The sequence below is a fragment of the Solanum stenotomum genome, chromosome 8 (genome assembly GCF_019186545.1).
Source record: "Solanum stenotomum isolate F172 chromosome 8, ASM1918654v1, whole genome shotgun sequence".
In the NCBI taxonomy this organism is placed as follows: Eukaryota; Viridiplantae; Streptophyta; class Magnoliopsida; order Solanales; family Solanaceae; genus Solanum; species Solanum stenotomum.
The window spans coordinates 8,288,877-8,308,449 of record NC_064289.1 but is presented as its reverse complement, the minus strand read 5'-3'; the positions used below and the strand labels follow the sequence as shown (position 1 = coordinate 8,308,449).

Here is a 19,573-nt window from a genome sequence, read left to right as displayed (position 1 = left end):
AATAAATAATATTTCCTAAATATAATTTTATAATACAAATTTGAATCTGAATTCTCTAATTAACAACTCGAGATCTTCTAGAAATCTCATCACACGATCAGTGATAAGTAATTTTTTTTCCTCGTGCCGTATTAACTTGCACTTTATGACCTATTATTTGGACGGCTGAAATTATTTTTGGTTGTCACAAAGAAAAAAAAAAAAAATGGACTACCTACTATATCCGTTTAAGTCCATGCGACGACATTTTCATTTTATGATTCCAAAAAGTTTTTTTGAAAATTTATAAATAATTTAATTTGACTTTTCTACTTTATCTTTAATGATAAAAAAAAATAAAAAATCATGGATGTTATGATATGCTTAAAACAAAAATAAAAATTATAATCACCCAAATACTATGATATACTTATGTTACATTGAGTTCTCATACTAATCGAGAAGAGTATTATCGGTCTTCATATTATATTAGGTAATTTTTATTTATCGGTTTTTGTTGTTGATGTTGAGTTAAATTTACACAGTTAATTTTCTTATTACAATAATTAGAAACTCATTTTAATTTGTAGATTATTTAATGTTGGACCCTCATCTTATATTGTTCATGCTTCAGATAATTTAATTTTAGATATTTGAAAGGTGTTAAAATTCTCACATCGGATGTTATTGGTGATGGAACATTCTTGGAAGATGTGTCATATTTTTGAGGAGATAAGATGCATGGTGCGACTGAAGCAAATTAAAGAGAGAATATTATCAGATGCAGGGAATTAATTGTATACAATGAAAATAAAGTTTGGTTCCCAAAAAGCAAAAGTAAGGTTATGGTGACCATCTAGAAAAGGAAAAATACGAAAGTTGAATATATATACCATTTTAAGGAATACGAAATCATTTATGGTGGAGCAACCACCGAAATAAGGATCGAGTAATATGAAATATAGAGAGTATTATTTAAATTTTTAACTTGATATAATCTTTGTCTTAGCTTTGAAGCTTTAGCATACATTGACCTTTTTTTTAAAAGTGATTTTAAATTTATTTTAGAAAAAATATGACGATTTTTAATTAATGCTTTTACCGCTCTTTTAATAAAAGTCTGTGAACTAAAATATTTTTATTTATGATCTAATTAACTCGACATAAGTTTAGTGAACTTCTCTTTGCAGTTTGGTTGACATAAATTTCATAGGAATTAAATTATTTGATATGAGTTGTGTAGTATTGCTATGAGCTAATTGCTTAGCATAAGTTTTCTATGTCTTTTACAATATAATTATTAAAACTTAAAAACTGATCTTTTGATTCATACGACATAAGTTTCATTAAGTTTGTACGAGCAATCCGTTAAGTTTTACATGCAAAGTTAAAACATGGACCTCATTTTTTGATTCACTTCAAAAGTCTATACTTTCAAGACCACACAATTTTAAAAAATAAAATAAAATAATTTCTCATTTGATTTTGTATATACGTATTAGAGTGTTATTGATTTGAATTCATAATTATTTTTGAATGTACTTATCACTTTTAATGAAATTATTTTCATATTCAAAATTTAAATTCGAGGCGTTTTAATCATTTCCTTTCTTAATGTGGTTCGGTCATGAAAATATAGTTTTTTTTAATTAAAAAGATGGAAAAGGCTCAAAAATACCCCTAAACTATCAGAAATAGCTCAGATTTGCCCTTAAACTATATTTTGGCTCAAAATTATCCTTTCTGTCAAAGTATTGGGTCATATTTACCCTTCTAATTAACAAAAATATGTTAAGTGCCACATGGATGCCACATAAGCGCCAAACATTTCCCACTTCCACGTATACTAATAAGATCCCTAATATCTAATTTTCCCCTCATTACTCTTAAGATACGATTTCACCAATTTTCCCTTATTTTCGCAGCTACAGTAAAAAACGATTTCACATATTTTTTCAGTTCAGATGACGAGATCAAAGACAAATTAGTTGCTTTAAGATAAAGCATACCATTTAGTAATTGTATGATGGCAACAACACTTGTATTAAGTGTTGGTTGCAACAAACTGCCTATAACCATCGCTGGGTTTATTGTAACCATATCGAAAGCTTTCTCTTTCACAAACTTCCCCCGTAGCATCCTCAACTAATGTTGCGAAATCAACTTTGAAATCCAGCCGCGAAATGAAGAAATCGTTTCTTACCCTAGCCGCGAAAATAGGAGAAATGGGTGAAATCATATCTTAAGAGAAATGAGGGGGAAATTAGATATTAGGGATCTTATTAGTCTATGTGGAAGTGGAAAATGTTTGGTGCTTATGTGGCGTCCATGTGGTGTCCATGTGGCACTTAACATACTTCTGTTAAGAAGGGTAAGTATGACCCAATACTTTGACGGAAAGGATAATTTTGAGCCAAAATATAGTTTAAGGGTAAAGCTGAGCTATTTCCGATAGTTTAGAGGTATTTTTTAGCCTTTTCTGTTAAAAAAATTATAGTTAAAGTCGTGTTTGATCAAATTTTATATAAAAAATATAAATATATTTTTTTAAAAGGCATAATACATGAATATATCATTTAACTTGGTTTCATTTGACATGAATGTCCTCCAATTTTGGATGTGCATAGTAGATAAATTTGTATAGAATTGAACAAGTAGACACATGTGTCCTACTTGACGTCCTACGTGGCGATACAATTCATGTCCTATGCGACATTTTATGTGGTGTCCTACGTGAATTAAGTCTCGTAGGACACGTGTGTCTACTTGTTCAACTTTATATAAGTTTAAATGCTAACATGTGCACACTCGAAGTTAAATGTCATAGATGTTAAATGAGGTCAAGTTAAAAAGACATATTTATATATTATATCTTTTTAAACATGGTCTACATTCCTCATTTTCTAAAAATTACTTGATTAATTTACCTGAGACATACAACCAAATTGCACTAAAAGAGTAATATATCAAAATAAATAATCGTATAATGTCATAGATTATATCTCATATAAGAACTACTACATACTATTACAAAAAAAAATCCAATTTATTTTTAAAAAAATTAAGGTGAATTTGTGTTAAGTTATTGATTTTGCAAATAATATTTGATTATTTGAAAATGTTTTTTTCTAAAAATAAAATAAAATATGAAATATAATTAAAATGGAGCCATTTTTATAAAAATTAATAATTTAGGATAAAATTTGAAAAAAATATACAGAACGTATTAAAAAAGTTTTGAATGTTTTTCAAACTTCAAATACAACTTTAAGTTATATTTGTAATTTTTATAATTCGACATTAATTTTCAAATAAATAAAGTGAAATAAAAAGATTGTCTATTTCTTTGTGTTAATTTATTTTTCATATTTATAAAAAATAAATAATCAAATATAATATTTATTATCTTAAGAAATAAGATATAGTNNTAACGTGGTTAAGAAAAAGTAGAACACAAATGAGTAAATAAGATTAATTCACTCAAATTGTTTGTTGAATTATTATAGATGAGTAAAAAAAACCATTAAATTTTAAATTAACTTTTTAATTCGAATGTGTATGTTTGGCATTCTGTTAAAATAACCATTGGATCATATGATATTGTAGTGTTAATTAAGACAATTTAAATAAGCTATATTATTTGATAATAATAATAATATTTTATTATAAAGTGTGATTTTTATTATCATTTTACTATCGTTTTTATTAGAAAAAATATTGATGACAATTTTTCTTTTCAAAAAACTAATTAAATATTTATAATACATTGGAACCGCTAATATATTTAAGATTGTAAATTGTAATATTAGGCCCGTTAACGAGCCTTTTCATATCTAGTTTTTATATAATATAGACAAATGGATAAACTAAAGAACGTCGTGCTTAATTAATCATGATTAAAAAATGTGACATTATTATTATTCAATATGTGAGTAGCATGAACTGGAGAATGTGCCAAAACATGACTATGTTGTTTTCAATATTTAATGATCGGATTTGAGAACCTAAGGAGAATTATTTATATTAACATACATTTTAATATTACAGATGCAAACGTCTTAAATCTCAATCTTAAAGATAATAATTAATGATCAACCAAACTTATGTGCCGTTTTAACGTGAGCAACTACTACATACGTTAAATTTTTATTTGTTTACGTTACTTTTCTTTTTAGTACGTTTTGAAAAGATTATATTTTTTTAGTCTTTTTTTTATTTTAACTTTATATTGACATGTTTATATCACAAAATTAAAGAATATTTTGACATATATTCCATATTAATTAAATATCGAAACTCTTTACATAATTCAAAATAAGTAATTTTTTCTCAAATTAAAAAAAAATTTGAAACTGCACCAAAAATTGTAGCCTAATGATCAATGAAGTGATTGATAATCCAAATGTCTCGTTCAAAACTCAACACACTAGATTATTCTTCCCATTTATCTTGTCTTGATGGATAAAGTTAGCTGTGTTATTAATGAAAGGTGATAGCGTGACATGTATCTCATAAAATTAGCGGGCACCAAAGCTGACCGAACACAAAACACTATCACTTAATGTGAATTAGATCTTAATTTAAGATCACAAGATACAAAAATATTTTTTACTATCATAACCTTGGTATCAAGTTAAAACAAATTAATCTCCTCTCCCTATTTTTCCTTAGGCTGGCCTGACATGTATAAAGCCTGCCTTTTTCCTCTTTCCTCTTTTTACTACTCTTCTTCTTCTTCTTCTCTCCCATTATCTTTGCACAACACCAAGAAACTCGGAAGAAACCGCTGTATTTTGTGGTGGCAACTGGCAAAATAGAGAGAGAAAAACATATTAGCGTGGAATGCTGAGATCTTGTGGTGGCAAATCAAGAATCAACACGACAGATTAGGGGAATTCATAAAAAAAGAAAAGACAAGGGGGTGCAGTAGTAGTATATGGGGGGTGGTAGTACATTCGTGGACGGAGTTCGTCGTTTGTTTCATCGTCGTTCAAGTACTATTACTACTATTGTTCATACCAATGCAGAACCGATCTTGAACAATCTTGAAAAACCCATCAAGATTTCAGACTCACAATACCAACAACAAGAAGAAGAAGAGCTTATCATTATTGAAGACTTTGACATTTCGGGTCTTAAGTTTATCAGAGTTCCTAAAAGGGTTGATTTCCCTTTTTCATCTGCTTCTTATCAAATGGATCATCACAGAAAGGTTTGATTTTTCCCTTCTTTTTTTTTGCTTTTTATTGACTTTTTACTTCTTTTTTTTTTTGCTTTTTGACTTTGCATGGAGTTGATTAAGTTTGACCATCATTTTACTGCTCAATCTGATGTTGATGTTTGTTTTTCATGTATGTATAAACAAATTGGTTTCCCACCTGAGAATTTGGTTGATATATGTAGAAAATGTTGCTAAAAAAGGATGAGGGAAAGTAAAGCTTGCAACTTTACGCATTTTGGATCTTTCTGTCTATTTGCTTAGGTCATTGAAATGAAACAGATATTTATTGGTAAGTCACAGTTACTCACCCCCACCTTAAAAGAAAATAATCTGAACTATCTTTCTTTCCTATCTAAGAATCTTGTAGTCCGGTTGGTCTGAATCCCCTACTCGTTATTGCCATGCGCTTTTGTCTAGGAGGCAAACAAAAGATGTGTGTGTGTGTGTGTTAGATTATAATATTTGCTATCTTCATAATTGCTTAATCTAAGGAAAAATGAAGTTCTTTCTACCAATGACGAGTGGGATTTCACTTGGTATGTTGTTGCTACCAATGACCAGTGTTTTGTAGAATCTTGTGTCTGTTAGATTTTTTCAAGACCCATCAGACTTGTCTTGTTCATATGAGGATCATGTTTCAAGCATCAGTTTTGTGGTGTTTTTATTTTTTTCTATATTATTGTGTGTTCACTTCCTAGCACATAAAGTAGCGTTAGACCATTATGCAGATTACTAGTATGTGGCATATTAGTGCCCTATGAACTTTTCAGCTCTATGTAGACTTACATGGGTAAGGAAATGGGAAGATGCAGCTGTTTTATACTGCAGATATCAGTCACATTTGTTTTGACTTGAATATTGTTATTCAGAACTCACAGGAGGCAGAGTTCTTCACAGAATATGGAGAAGCAAGCAGATACCAAATTCAGGAAGTTATCGGCAAGGGTAGCTATGGAGTTGTGGCCTCCGCTGTTGACACCAAAACTGGAGAAAGAGTTGCTATCAAGAAGATTAATGACGTGTTTGAGCATGTCTCTGATGCCACTAGAATTTTAAGAGAAATTAAGCTACTTCGGCTTCTACGGCATCCTGATATCGTAGAAATAAAGCACATCATGTTGCCCCCTTCTCGGCGAGAGTTTAAAGATATTTACGTCGTCTTTGAATTGATGGAGTCTGATCTCCACCAGGTTATTAAGGCCAATGATGATCTTACACCTGAGCATTATCAGTTTTTCCTATACCAGCTTATGCGTGGATTAAAATATACTCATACTGGTTTGTTTTTATACAAGTTGAAACCTTCTCTTTGACATCTCTATGTAATGGAGAAGCTAACGTTTCCTTGGGACCTCTTAACAGCAAACGTTTTCCATCGAGATTTAAAGCCGAAGAATATTCTTGCTAACGCTGACTGTAAATTGAAGATTTGTGACTTTGGGCTTGCTCGTGTATCATTTAATGACACACCCTCAGCTATTTTCTGGACTGTATGTTTGAGCTCTAGAAGGCTTCTCTTTTCTCGTTATTTTTGTACTTAAAGTTGTGAGTGATTTCTGATATACTTGTTGTTTGATGTATTTAAGGACTATGTAGCTACCCGATGGTATCGTGCTCCTGAGCTATGTGGCTCTTTTTTCTCTAAGGTAACTTAGCTTTATCACTGACATCCACAGTTATAATTGTTAGTTCCATTTGCCAAACATGCAATTATTGCAATGACACTTACATTTCACATGGTTTGTGGCAATCAGTATAATGCATTGTGGTCAATGATACTTTTTATACTCTCTTTTCTCCGGTATTTTGGTTGTCTGAGAATTTCTTGGTTGTCTGTCACTCTGTTTCTGTCTTCGGAGAAGGCCGGAACAATTATAGATTGAACAATATTTTTATTTACATGGTTCTGTTGCTGATACAGAATGAAGTCATATTCTGTTTTCCCTATAAGTGTCTGCTGGATGCTTATTGACTTATCAGCCTTCAACGATGCCTTCAGAATTTACTTTCAAACTAGTATTGTTTGATCACAAGGTTCATTATCAGGTGATGGATCACTTGACTTCTAATGCTTAGAGGTTGGTGGCTTGAGAGGGAGATGAAGCACGTCTAGGTTTCTGTAGTATGCACAAAAAGATCGATTTTGACAAGATGTAAAAAACACTTCATTGTGAGATTGATAACGTCACTTGTTCTCTATATTTGGTACTTCATTTGGCTGGGAGAATGTTCAATTGAGGATTCAAATTGTTTATTGTATTCAAGTTCTATCTGTATAGAGTCATAGTTTCATTAGAAGTGGAAGGCAAGTGGATTGATGAGGAGCTTATTGTTGGAAAAAGTAATCACCGCTGGACGACAGTTTTGACTTCAAGAGCTTAATAGTAGATTTATTCTTTAAATTGGTGAAAGATGAGAGTTCCCTGTTTATAGTATCCCAGTATTATGACTATGACCTATTCAACTTGCAGTTAGGAGAAAGTGGCAAGATTAGTAGGTCATCTTAAGTAATCAATGAAACTTAAAGGACTGTCCCGAGCATCAATCTCTCACTCTAGTTCAATGCTCAGTAACTCTGTGATATGAACATGCTGTTCAGCTTTCTCGTTTCAAAAGTCCTACAACCTATGTTGCTGGGACTTTTTAAAAATGTCAATGGGTATGTTCGGATCCAAAAGTAATGTATTTTTGGAGAATCTGACACGGGTGCGGCATCGAAGTAAAGAGTTAGCCTGCAACTGTGAATGAACATATTCGGACTGGTGGCTGTAAATATGTCAGGTTTTAATGTTAGAATATAAACATACATATCTTTATTACTGTGGAGGCATAGTATAAATCTCTTGGAACAGAACCTGCTTGCAAAACAGATAGTTAGGGTAGTGCTTCGAGGGGGTTTCCCAATTTCTAGAAGTATTTTCTGCCCTTATGTGTGGGAACGTTTAGCCTAAGACCGTTAATGTTCCGAGTATGCAGATATTTTTTTTGTGGTCTCAGTGTCTCCACATCATGGAGTGGTATTTCTCCTAAAAAATTGAGATTGATAATCTGGGAAGTGCTCTTTTGCTTTATACACTGAAACAATGATGTGGATTTTATTATTTTTTCACTATTTCAAAAATGAGGGTTTGTTACTTTTTACCTTATCAGAGAACAAAAATAAACGAGACTTTCTATCTAAACCATAAAATTTGATGACGTGATTTCACTGTGAAGCAATTATATCAGATAATATATGTTGAGAGTTTACTTATGTTTTTGACATATCTGTATAGACAGATTTACTTATGATGTGACATGTACTATCACTGAGAGTTCTCTATTTGCAGTACACTCCTGCTATTGATATTTGGAGCATAGGATGCATATTTGCAGAAATGCTCACTGGAAAACCATTATTTCCTGGAAAGAATGTAGTGCATCAATTAGACCTTATGACTGATTTGCTGGGAACACCTCCTCCTGAAACCATTGCAAAGGTTAATTCGCTTATTACATACTTCTCTTTCTTTGTTAATGTTCAATCAGATTAGCATCACTTGGATGATAAGATGTCTTCATTACTTGCTAGTAAGAACATCAGAGAACAAAGGTTAAGACAAAAAGAATAGTTGCTGAGAGGTCCCTGTAAATCACGTTGTATGTCCCACTCTAGTTTTTCCTGTTTCACTAAAGAAATTCTACTGAACTGGCAGATTAGAAATGAAAAGGCAAGAAGATACCTCGGTAACATGCGGAAAAAACCACCAGTTCCATATGCTCAAAAGTTTCCACATGTGGATCCTTTGGCTTTGCGCCTACTTGAACGCATTCTTGCATTTGACCCTAAAGATAGACCATCTGCAGAGGAGGTAATTGTTTAAAGTGAATAAGTTTTTATATTGTTCTATCTACCAAAGAAAATCTTGACTCTGATAATGTGACAAGGCTTCAACTCATCATTGGTGGTTTTGGTTTCAAGGCTCTGGCTGATCCTTATTTCAGTAGTTTGTCGAATGTGGACCGTGAACCATCTACTCACCCAATATCAAAGCTTGAGTTTGAATTTGAGAGGAGAAAGTTGGCAAAAGAAGATGTTAGAGAGCTCATTTATCGGGAGGTACAGTTTTCTCCATTTTGATGGCTCCCTTTTATGTGGAATGAATTTACTGATTAATTTCTAAACTTGTTCTGAGTAAACAGATTTTGGAATATCATCCTCAGATGCTTCAGGAGTATCATCGTGGCGGAGATCAGACTAGTGGGTTTATGTACCCAAGGTTAGGAGACACCTAAATCTTGCTCCACATAATTTATGTTCTTTTCTAATAACTTTTTTCAGCCTCATTTCCTTGCATTAAAAGCTGATTGTTTAGTTTAGTTAGATCAAAAAATTGCTGGTCTTTTAGTTTCCTCCAGTGGTCGAAAACTATAATGTATCTTTGGAGGGCATTGACAACTCTTTCCAAAATGGAAGTAACCTCAAGTTAATATACAAAAGCATTTTCTTTCCTTCAAGGGCCGTGCCAGCTAATTCACAAAATATATGTTGTGTTAGTGTGTAATGTGTTGTCCAAATGTATCTGCTTGACTGCTCCTACTTTGTGTACATATTGCAATAAATGTTTTGACTACTCTTTGAGAAATACTTTTTGATGGTCTTTCTTTTGTGTCAATTTAGTGGTGTTGATCGGTTCAAGCGTCAATTTGCACATCTTGAGGAGCATTATGGTAAAGGTGAACGAAGCACTCCACTTCAGAGGCAGCATGCTTCCTTGCCTAGGTGTGAACTCTGTACTATTCTTTTGCTCTGGGTGGTAAAGGCCGTTCTTCAATAATAATCTGCTGAATTAGAAGTCATTTGTCTAGAGAAAATATGGACATTTTAATACTTGTCCGATTTAAGCAGTCCTTATTTTAGTTCCAGTTCTGAGAGACACCATTCCAATTTAAGCCGTCCTTATTTTTGTGCACTTATTTGATAAATGATTGTTTCTAAACAGAAATGTTGTAGGTTGATGCGATTTACTTTAAAAGCTGCGTGTGTTTCCTGAACAAGGTTAATTTTGAGTACATAGCAAGTGCTTTAGGAAATCTGATTTTGTGGTTATATGCTGCAACTTTAGTCATGGAATTAACTTGGTCTGTTTTTGAATACTCTCATCTTAGAGAGCGGGTTCCTGCACCAAAAGATGAAACCTCTTCCCAAAACATTGATTTTGAAAAACGAACTTCAGCATCTGTTGCTTCAACTCTAGAGAGCCCACCAGGGCAGTCCGAGGGATCAGAGTACTCAGATGCTAATGTGCAAAATGGACCAAACAAAGCAAACTATAGTGCTCGTAGCTTGCTGAAGAGTGCTAGTATCAGTGCTTCAAAGTGCGTCGTAGTTAAAAGAAGAAATGCAGAGGTAACTTCTACCCCTTTTCTCTTTGTTGAATATCAATGGCATTCAATCATTCAACCATGAAAAATTGTTTTCATGTAAAAGGAAAAAAGACTGCCATTCCAATAATGAAAACTCAACAGAATGCCTGCTAATGTCCTTGCTTAAAACCAAAATGCCAATTGTTCCTGCATTTTTTTGTCATTTTATTGATCTAAAAGGTTGGCATTATATAAATGTTCTGATAGGAAGAGGCAATTAAAGAGCAAACCGACGGTGTTGATGGTTTAGCTCAAAAACTTGCTGATCTTCATGGCTAATTTATTACCAGCATACTCTGTAGATCTGATCACCAGCCATTGACCCTTCCATTGGGGTAAGATGCTTACATCACACCCACTTCATGCACGGGGCTGCCCTTCGATAGTTTTGACATTCTTGATCATGTACTCTATTATGTATCTCCTTGTCCTGTAAATCATAAGCTTTTTTGTACTACAAATAGTTGAAGTTTACTACGGCATTTCAGGCAGAATGCCAACAGTTAGGTTTTCAGTTGCTATTTGTACTGTGAATTTTTATTTCACATAGCAGGAAAAGAAAATGTTCTCCAGCTATTTGTGGATGAGATTACATTTTCATATTCATTTGTAAACTATAGTTACTTGTGACAACTGACAAGTTGAAGTTTGTAATGACTTGAAGAAATACAATGCCTAAGATCTATCCCTTGAGGGATATTGTTCTTTCTTATGAACTTTTGTTCACTTTATTGCGAAAATTCACTCGTTTCCTTGCAGTAAACAACACCTACCCTCCAGTCCTAGTTGAGCTGATTTTGAAGGCAATTTGTGCAGTGGCAAATTCATAAATCTCTAGCAGTGTAACTTTTTTTGAGACAAAGACAAGATAATTGAAGAGAGAATGTGGATTTTCAGATGAAGTGGGGTAAATATATGTGATATAGAGGCTCGTGAGGAACTCCAATTATTGAGTTTATTGCTCTCCCAAAAGAGTAAGGACCATGTGATCTGCTTTTCCTCTTATGTCATGTCATTTTCCATGTTATACGACAAATGCATTTTTCGTTCAAACTGGTAAACTGGAACTAATATGAAATTTATGACATTATGGTTAAGAATGGAGTTGCTTTTGGTATAAAGCGTTTTACTCGGACTTCCAAGTGTGAATCCGATTTGAGGTTTTGAAAAATGTGTATTGGCTAGCAAATTAGTGACATAGACATTGGAGGATGTTGAGAGGACATTGATGAATAAGAGAAGTATATATATCTACCAATTAAATAGCAGGTCATAATCATATTATTACTACACAAAACATCTTGTTTCTTCACTTATTTTTTTCATTCCTTTTTGGTGGTTGTTAACTTGTTACATGTCAAAAATACGACACCATCACTAGTAAATGTTTCAAATAGAAAGAATCAATTCCCTTTCATGTTTAAAAATTTCACACTAGTACATGTAAAAAGCAAGTATTAAATTAACCAGCTGCTTTCACTTGCATGTCGTTCAACATGAATTTGCAAATGATGACCAAATAGTATAAGTAGTTGAATTGTTGCTTTAAAGCATATTATAATCATACACATGCTAAGCCTTACAAGAGTAACAAATAAACAAACAAACTTTGTCCAACCTGCCATACCCCACATTACTCAGCCATTAGCTTTCCATTCAGTCCCTTCCTTCCAAACCACTCTTCTACTCATTCAGAATTTAAAATTTATAAGTTAAATTTTAAACTAATAATTTATTCATATTTAACAAATTTCATACAACAAACATAGAGTTTAAATCAATAATACTAATCCAACTGAACCGATTGTCAAGCTATACATCCGTATTAATTCGTATGTGAATGAAAAAATTCTTAGTAAGGAATGGTTTACCCTCTTTCGTAAATTTATCTGATGTGAATACAAAATTAATCAAATAATGAATTTCAAATATTAGACACACACAAAACAAAAAAAATCTAAGAGTACTGTTGTCACTACTCCCTCATCACCACCACCACAAACCAAAGGGAAAAATAAGCTACCATTTATAATCAATGGCTTCTCACTAAACTTCCATTTATAATCTTCCAACTTCCTTCATTTCTCTGATTATAAGCTATGTCCCTTAACTGTTTTTCCTTCTTCTTGTTTACAGTTGTTTACATCACCAATCTAACTGTAATACCTGCCTTTCCAGTTATACCCGAACCCGACCCGACGGAACCCAATCCCCACCCATTCTCCCCAGCCCCTTCACTGCCAGCAACAATCCCTGCTTTCCCAGAACAATCAAACTTCGACAGCTGTTCTCTAGACATAACAGAGGAGCTTTACAAAGGGATAAAATCATCCTGCAGGTCCAATGATCATTCGGGTCAAATAAACCCGACCCGTTGCTGCCCGGTTCTCGCAGCATGGCTCTATGCAGCCTACTCAAGAACCGCGCTGCACAGAGCCATTGCAAAGTTCCCACAATACTCAACCTCTGTTGAAATGCCTGTGCTCCCTGATGATTCAGAGACGTGTGTGGATTCTTTTGGAAAGGCTTTGGAAAACAGGGGAATTGAGTTGGTGAAGCCAAATGAGACTTGTGATGTGGTTTATTGTTACTGTGGTATTAGGCTGCATCCACTTAGGTGTCCTGAAAATTTCGCGGTGAATTCGCGTGGAGAATTGATTGGTGGTGAGAGTGTGAAGAGATTAGAGAGAGATTGTTTTAGCAGTAATGGATATGCTGGTATTGCTGGTTGCTCCAAATGCTTGAACACTCTTTATTTGGTAAGTCTTGTATTTAGTAACAGACGAAAACAGAGTACATAAGTTGTTGTAACATGTTAAAATAGTCTGATACATTTTATGTATATACAGTAGACGTTGAATCCTCTTACCTTTTTCGTATGATTGCATCTTTATATTTTGAATCCTCTTGATGAAAATCCTGGTTATGCCACTCTTGTAGCGTGTCGGTATAGTCTAGGGGTCAATTGTTCAAAGGACTAAAGAAGTTGCTTAATTGTGGAGGGGACTGGAAAGTTGTTTTTAAATTGAATTACGGTGTGTTTGGGTTGATAACTTGAGATATAATATCAATCAACTATACTTCAATCCAAAGCTAGTTGAGTCAGGTTATACTAATTATTTAGGAGATTCATCTTTGTTGACTATTTGTATGCTAATATTCAAGCTTCAAATAACACATAATCCTCTTTCTTTATTTAGATTTAAGACTGGTTTTGGGTAATGTTAGTAGATTAACGAAAGAAGTTAGAAGAGAATTGAGGCATGTTGTGTTTACTCTAGTACAATATGTTCTAAAACTAATGGCAAACAAAGTCTTATGTTCGTCTGCCACACGCTTCCTTATCAGACATTTTTTATACAATACACGTTTATATGCTAACCTTGTGAGTCATTAAGTTGTATAATGTGCCACGATTTCAGTGTAAGTGTGTACACTAGACATAGAAGATAGGTGATCAGTAGATATCACCAGCAGTTTGTCTTAGGTAGTCAAACAATCATGAATAAAAGAGTTATCTGATATAGATGGCATTGATAAATGTTACCTAAAGTGATTTCTTCACATGGCGACCTCTGACTGATCAGTCGTTTTAAGGTTAGTATCCTACTCATGACCGTGTGGAGATGCTCTTCTTCTAATTTTTATGCCTTCTTTACTTCCTGTGGTGTAGATAATCAAAATTTTATCTTGCAACTAGTTTTTGGGGCTGACAAATGAATAAGAAAAAAAAGGTATCAAGTCTCATTGGAAATATTGGAGCCTGATCCACACAATGAACCTTTAGATGGTTCTATATAACAATTAGATTTCCAGGAAAGCAATATGCCAAAGTTAAGCTTCGCTGATACTTGGCTGGATCGTCTATGTTAGGTGGGATACGATTCAATTATTTGACAATAAACTTACTTAGTCCATATGTTATTGTCCTGTGCTTAGATCAGTTATCTCCTTTTATTCATTTTACCTGTAAACTTGCAATGTTCATTTAACCTTGGGGTCAACAGCTGCTCATAATTTCTTCTAGGAGGCATGTTAAAGAGGGGTATTTTGTCAATAACGACCGAGCATATATGTCTTATCTGAGTTACAAGTGAAATATTTTATTTATTGTCTAATAAGTTGAAGTTAATCTGCAGCTCAGTGACAGCAGATTGGAAGATACAAGCACAACAAATGATAGAAGTAGCAAACTGCACAGCATGGGTTGCCAAATGATGGGCTTAACTTGGCTTCTCAACAAAAATACATCTGGTTACATTCATACAGTTTCTGCTGTTTTAAGGGCTCTAATGATGAGTGAAGACGGTTCGAATCCTCAGTCATGCACACTTAACAGTGACGGCTTGCCACTTGCAGTCGACTCCTCAGAGATCAACTATCAATCTTCTGCGACTTTTCTTCAGGCATCGGTTTATTGTTACCTCCTAGTTTTTGTTTTGGCATACATAAACTTCACTGCATAACTGTTTTCAAAATTTTGCTGTAGTTAATCTCCAAAAGACTTGTTCTGTGTACTCGGAAAATACTTCCTGATTCAAATGTCACCGAGAGTAAATACATTCCTCTGTATTCATTGATTCAGGTTCATGAAATTGTAATTATTTTGGTTGTGTGAGACTGTTGAAAAATGAATGGAGCTTCCATTTGTAAGAGTTAAGACTAACATATTTTTAGCGGCAATTAATTAACGAAAAAATTGCCGCTAAAAACATATTTTTAGCGTCATTTAACACTCTTTGTAAATGTCCCTAAAGTCTATAGCGACATTGGATCCAATGACAATTAACTAATGGTGATAAAGGCTTTATCATTCTTTATTTAATGTGTATATATATTTATTGTTGCTAAAAACTATTTTCGTTCTAGTGCATGCATACTCATAATTTTATTAAGTAGCTCTTAATCTGTAAGACTAAACATGCATACTTATTAAATAATTGAAATTTTAAAAGGGATAGTTTAAAATATATCCGCAATTAAGTAATTAGTTTACAACAAATATAGTCATATTTTACAGTTAAAAGTCATACAAAGTATACCATGACGGTACAATATAGCTTACATATACATAAATTATACACTGCTTATATATTATGATATATTCAAAAAACTGAATGTAGCTTAACTATATATGTACACTCACTATACATGAAGAATATTATTCAATCTCAATCAACTCAAAATCACTTCTAAACAATCCCCAATTTTAGGTATGAAATCTTCTTGACGTTTCGAGTCTTTTAATATATAATTTACTCGAAACGATTCATGCTTGTGGTATATCAAATTTTTAAATCAAGGCGGCTTTGAAACTTTAAATCTGCCCTTTTTGAATACCTCTATAACAACGTAAAGTTGAGAAGTCAAGCAAAATCAAGAACCCCACCAGATACAACTAGTAAAGGGTATGAATATCTATTTCTTGATGAGAATTTAGTCATGGATCATAACAAATGTTTATTGCTAAGAGAGATTGTAGTTAGAAACTATGTTGCTTGGATTCTTTAAAAATGACGATGGGTGCATGTTTGATTCTTTAAAAGTAGTGCCTTTTTGGAGAATTTGACACAGGTATAGCATCAACTTTAGAGAGTCCGAGCTACATAGGCTAATAGTCAGAAATATCTATCTTCGTTGTTCTATCTATCAAAGAAAAGAAGAAGAAGACGCAGAACAAAAAGACACCATTTAAAAAAAAAGAATAAGCGGAATGACTATTTTAGGTAAATTTTGTTAATTAGGCTAAAAAGATGATAAGTAAAGTTTATGCGTTGATATTTTACATAATTTGTCAGAATAAAAAGTACACATAAGTCATCTAGTCCTAAATGAAAACTTATTTCTATCAAGTCTATTTTACTCCATTAAAGCCCACAAAAGGTTAAAGCACAACAATCCAACTCAAAAAGTCTTTTTTTTCGAACAGTCTCAACGTCCTCGACTCCTCATTGAGATTCACTTTACAAGACATTTGGTAATCTCTGCATGATCTTCGAACCATTAGTATTAGCACCAAAATTGCAAACAGTGTCAAATTTATGAGATTATAAGGTGCTAATGGGCCTCAGGAGAAGTTGGGTCTTTCATGTATTCAAACAACCCGAAATTCAGTACCCAGACCCGTTTGCCTGCACTCTAAAAAACCCTAAAAAAATTTCTCATATAAATACATCCGCTTAAAACCCTAGAGTTTTCTCTGCATTTTCATCTCCGCCTCTCCATTCTCTGCCACCAAAGGTGATTTCACTGACGGCCGCCACCAATCTGACAAAATGTCGCAAGAATCACTAGTCCTCCGCGGCACCATGAAAGCCCACACTGACTGGGTCACTGCTATTGCAACCCCAATTGACAACTCCGACATGATTGTCACCTCCTCCAGGGATAAGTCCATCATCGTCTGGTCTTTGACTAAAGACGGTTCACAATACGGTGTCCCTCGCCGCCGCCTTACCGGACACGGCCATTTCGTTGAAGATGTCGTGTTGTCGTCTGACGGCATGTTTGCACTCTCCGGTTCATGGGACGGTGAGCTCCGTTTATGGGATCTTCAAGCTGGAACCACTGCTCGTCGTTTCGTTGGACACACTAAAGATGTTCTCTCCGTTGCTTTCTCTGTTGACAACCGTCAGATTGTCTCTGCTTCCCGTGACAAGACCATCAAGCTCTGGAACACACTCGGTGAGTGCAAGTACACAATTCAGGAACAGGATTCACACTCTGATTGGGTTTCTTGTGTCCGTTTTAGCCCAAATAATCTTCAGCCCACTATTGTTTCTGGTTCATGGGATCGCACTGTGAAAATCTGGAATCTTACCAACTGTAAGCTCAGGTCCACTCTTGCGGGACACAGTGGGTATGTGAATACTGTGGCCGTGTCTCCAGATGGTTCGTTGTGTGCTAGCGGAGGGAAAGATGGAGTCATATTGCTATGGGATTTGGCTGAAGGAAAGAAACTGTACTCTCTTGATGCTGGCTCCATTATCCACACCCTCTGTTTTAGCCCGAATAGGTATTGGCTCTGTGCTGCTACAGAATCTAGTATCAAGATTTGGGATTTGGAGAGCAAAAGCGTCGTGGTTGATCTTAAAGTTGATCTGAAACAAGAGAGTGAAATGTTCGGAACTGCTGCTACCGATTCCAAGTCCAAGGTTTGTTATCTTTCAAATATCCTAGCTTTTATTCTATTTTGTGTCAATCAATAATCATCAATCAATTATTATATCAGCTACTTTTGTACTCATTCAAATACTAAGAAAATGATTTAAAAATTATCTTCTAAGGGAACTTTTCTATCACGGGAAATGATTTCCACTACATATGGAAAATCATAAACTGCTTAGGACAATATAGGATACTTGTAGGTTTTGCTGTTTACTTTTTACTCTGAGTTTTGGTGCCATGAGAAGCTTTGTAGTGAAACATTGCAGGATATGGAGCTTTCCAGTCACTTGTTTTTGTTTGTGGTCAGGAAATTGCAGTTGTAAACTATTGTTGTCCGAATATAGTTTTTTTGTAGTATTGATGTTCTGATTTTCAAGCTGTCAATGAAAGGCTGAAAGTTCAGAGACACGGTAATAGTCTAAATGATATTGCATGTCACATTGAAGTGGGGTGGGTGAAATGATGGGGTATGGTGCGATAAGAATGTGTGACCAAAGGTCAATTTTACAGAGCTGTGGCTAAACCAATATTGTTTAATTGGGTAGTGTTAGCCAGTCAAGAATTGTGTGGGCATGTTCAAGAGAGATATGATTAATAACGAAGTTAACAGGGCAATGTAAGAGTGGGTCCTGTGGCAGACAAGATGAGAGAAATGAGCTTATAATGGTTTGGGCATAAGAATAAGAGGCACGCAGATGCTCTAGTAAAGAGATGAGAGAGATGAACCCTAATAGTAGTTAGGAGAGGTAGGATGAAAAATAACATGGGGAGGTGGTTAGACATGACATGAAACATGGCCCTAGCTAGGAAGGGTTGAAGGGTAGTAGGTGGCTGATTGTTGTCACACATTATGGGGGAGAGGCGGGGGTGGCCTCCTTCTCCTCTCTTCTCCTCATTAGTAGTATTATCTAGTAGCCATGTAGTCTCTTATTCTTCAATTTGTATTACTGTTTGGTACTTCATTTGCGTTCTGTCTTACTATTTTGCTGTCATATTTTTTTTGTAATCCTAGTTTCAAAGCATTTGTTTTGAGCTAAGAGTCTATCAGAAACAACCTCACTTACCCCAGTAAGACGGGGTAAGGTTTGTGTATTCTTCCCACTCAATCCCAACTTGTGAGATTACACCGGGTATGTTGTTATTGTATTGATCTGTGTGTAATTTGTCACCTGTGGTGTCGTGGAGATTTTTTTCTCTTTTTTGGTAGATCAAGCATATTTTTGTGCTGCTAATTGTACACTGTCTCTGCAATGATAGAATTAATATGCCTCTGAATTGTAACGACATATTTGCTCCTATAGTTTTTCAGTATTCGAGTCTGCAACTTTGTACTGGACTGTGCTTCTGTTGACCCAGTTACTGTAATGTAATATTTCCATTGTTGTGATGTGAATGGTGAATCTAAATATAATTGCATCTAAATTGGCAGGTCATATACTGCACCAGTTTGAGCTGGAGTGCTGATGGAAGCACACTTTTCAGTGGCTATACAGATGGTCTGATTAGAGTTTGGGGAATTGGGCGTTATTAGGGAAGAAGAGGATCCAGGGGAGCCATTTGGCCATACTGAATTAAAGTCATTTAAATTTCGAAGATTCTCCCTGTGTTTCATTGTTATGAGGCCTCAACTGTTTCAATTTTGGATTCTTATTTAGTGCGTATTTGTTACATTGGATATCTGTCTTGCTATAAATCTTAAGTTGTTTTGCTTAATCTTCGGGTATTGGAGTTTCTTGCTTGTTGTTTACCTCCATCTTCATCAAATCTTCACTTCATCTGTGTGTCTCTTTGCTTGATGAT

The 19,573-nt window shown here is 34.3% G+C and overlaps 3 protein-coding genes across 4 annotated transcripts; all 3 read left to right on the top strand.

Annotated features, from left to right (window-relative positions):
* The first annotated feature begins 4,669 nt into the window (after window positions 1-4,669).
* LOC125874632 (mitogen-activated protein kinase 9-like) lies at window positions 4,670-11,320 on the top strand. 2 transcript variants are annotated; one of them, XM_049555599.1, is made up of 11 exons: window positions 4,670-5,191; window positions 6,070-6,478; window positions 6,563-6,690; window positions 6,787-6,846; window positions 8,530-8,679; window positions 8,896-9,051; window positions 9,162-9,299; window positions 9,383-9,459; window positions 9,861-9,962; window positions 10,349-10,589; window positions 10,814-11,317. In XM_049555599.1, exons 1-11 carry the CDS (start codon window positions 4,916-4,918, stop codon window positions 10,883-10,885), a joined length of 1,809 nt encoding a protein of 602 aa, XP_049411556.1. In that variant the 5' UTR covers window positions 4,670-4,915; the 3' UTR covers window positions 10,886-11,317. The 2 variants fall into 2 exon arrangements, with proteins under 2 accessions (XP_049411556.1, XP_049411557.1); XM_049555600.1 differs by having other exon boundaries at window positions 4,691-5,191; window positions 6,079-6,478; window positions 10,814-11,320.
* Window positions 11,321-12,578: 1,258 nt separating this feature from the next.
* Window positions 12,579-15,282, top strand: LOC125873114 (uncharacterized GPI-anchored protein At4g28100-like). Its single transcript, XM_049553991.1, has 2 exons — window positions 12,579-13,365; window positions 14,746-15,282. The coding sequence occupies exons 1-2, from the start codon at window positions 12,706-12,708 to the stop codon at window positions 15,070-15,072; spliced, it is 987 nt and encodes a 328-aa protein (XP_049409948.1). The 5' UTR covers window positions 12,579-12,705; the 3' UTR covers window positions 15,073-15,282.
* A 1,514-nt stretch (window positions 15,283-16,796) lies between these two features.
* Window positions 16,797-19,486, top strand: LOC125874778 (guanine nucleotide-binding protein subunit beta-like protein). The gene is made up of 2 exons (XM_049555802.1): window positions 16,797-17,760; window positions 19,203-19,486. The coding sequence occupies exons 1-2, from the start codon at window positions 16,882-16,884 to the stop codon at window positions 19,302-19,304; spliced, it is 981 nt and encodes a 326-aa protein (XP_049411759.1). The 5' UTR covers window positions 16,797-16,881; the 3' UTR covers window positions 19,305-19,486.
* The last annotated feature ends 87 nt before the right edge of the window (window positions 19,487-19,573 follow it).

Bases quoted from the DNA above. Each gene is read 5' to 3' on its own strand.
- LOC125874632 (XM_049555599.1), top strand. From the start codon at position 4,916: ATGGGGGGTGGTAGTACATTCGTGGACGGAGTTCGTCGTTTGTTTCAT. The intron at 6,847-8,529 runs GTAACTTAGCTT...CTCTATTTGCAG, and splicing joins GTGGCTCTTTTTTCTCTAAG to TACACTCCTGCTATTGATAT. The intron at 8,680-8,895 runs GTTAATTCGCTT...CTGAACTGGCAG, and splicing joins CTCCTGAAACCATTGCAAAG to ATTAGAAATGAAAAGGCAAG.
- LOC125873114 (XM_049553991.1), top strand. From the start codon at position 12,706: ATGTCCCTTAACTGTTTTTCCTTCTTCTTGTTTACAGTTGTTTACATC. The intron at 13,366-14,745 runs GTAAGTCTTGTA...GTTAATCTGCAG, and splicing joins GCTTGAACACTCTTTATTTG to CTCAGTGACAGCAGATTGGA.
- LOC125874778 (XM_049555802.1), top strand. From the start codon at position 16,882: ATGTCGCAAGAATCACTAGTCCTCCGCGGCACCATGAAAGCCCACACT. The intron at 17,761-19,202 runs GTTTGTTATCTT...CTAAATTGGCAG, and splicing joins CTACCGATTCCAAGTCCAAG to GTCATATACTGCACCAGTTT.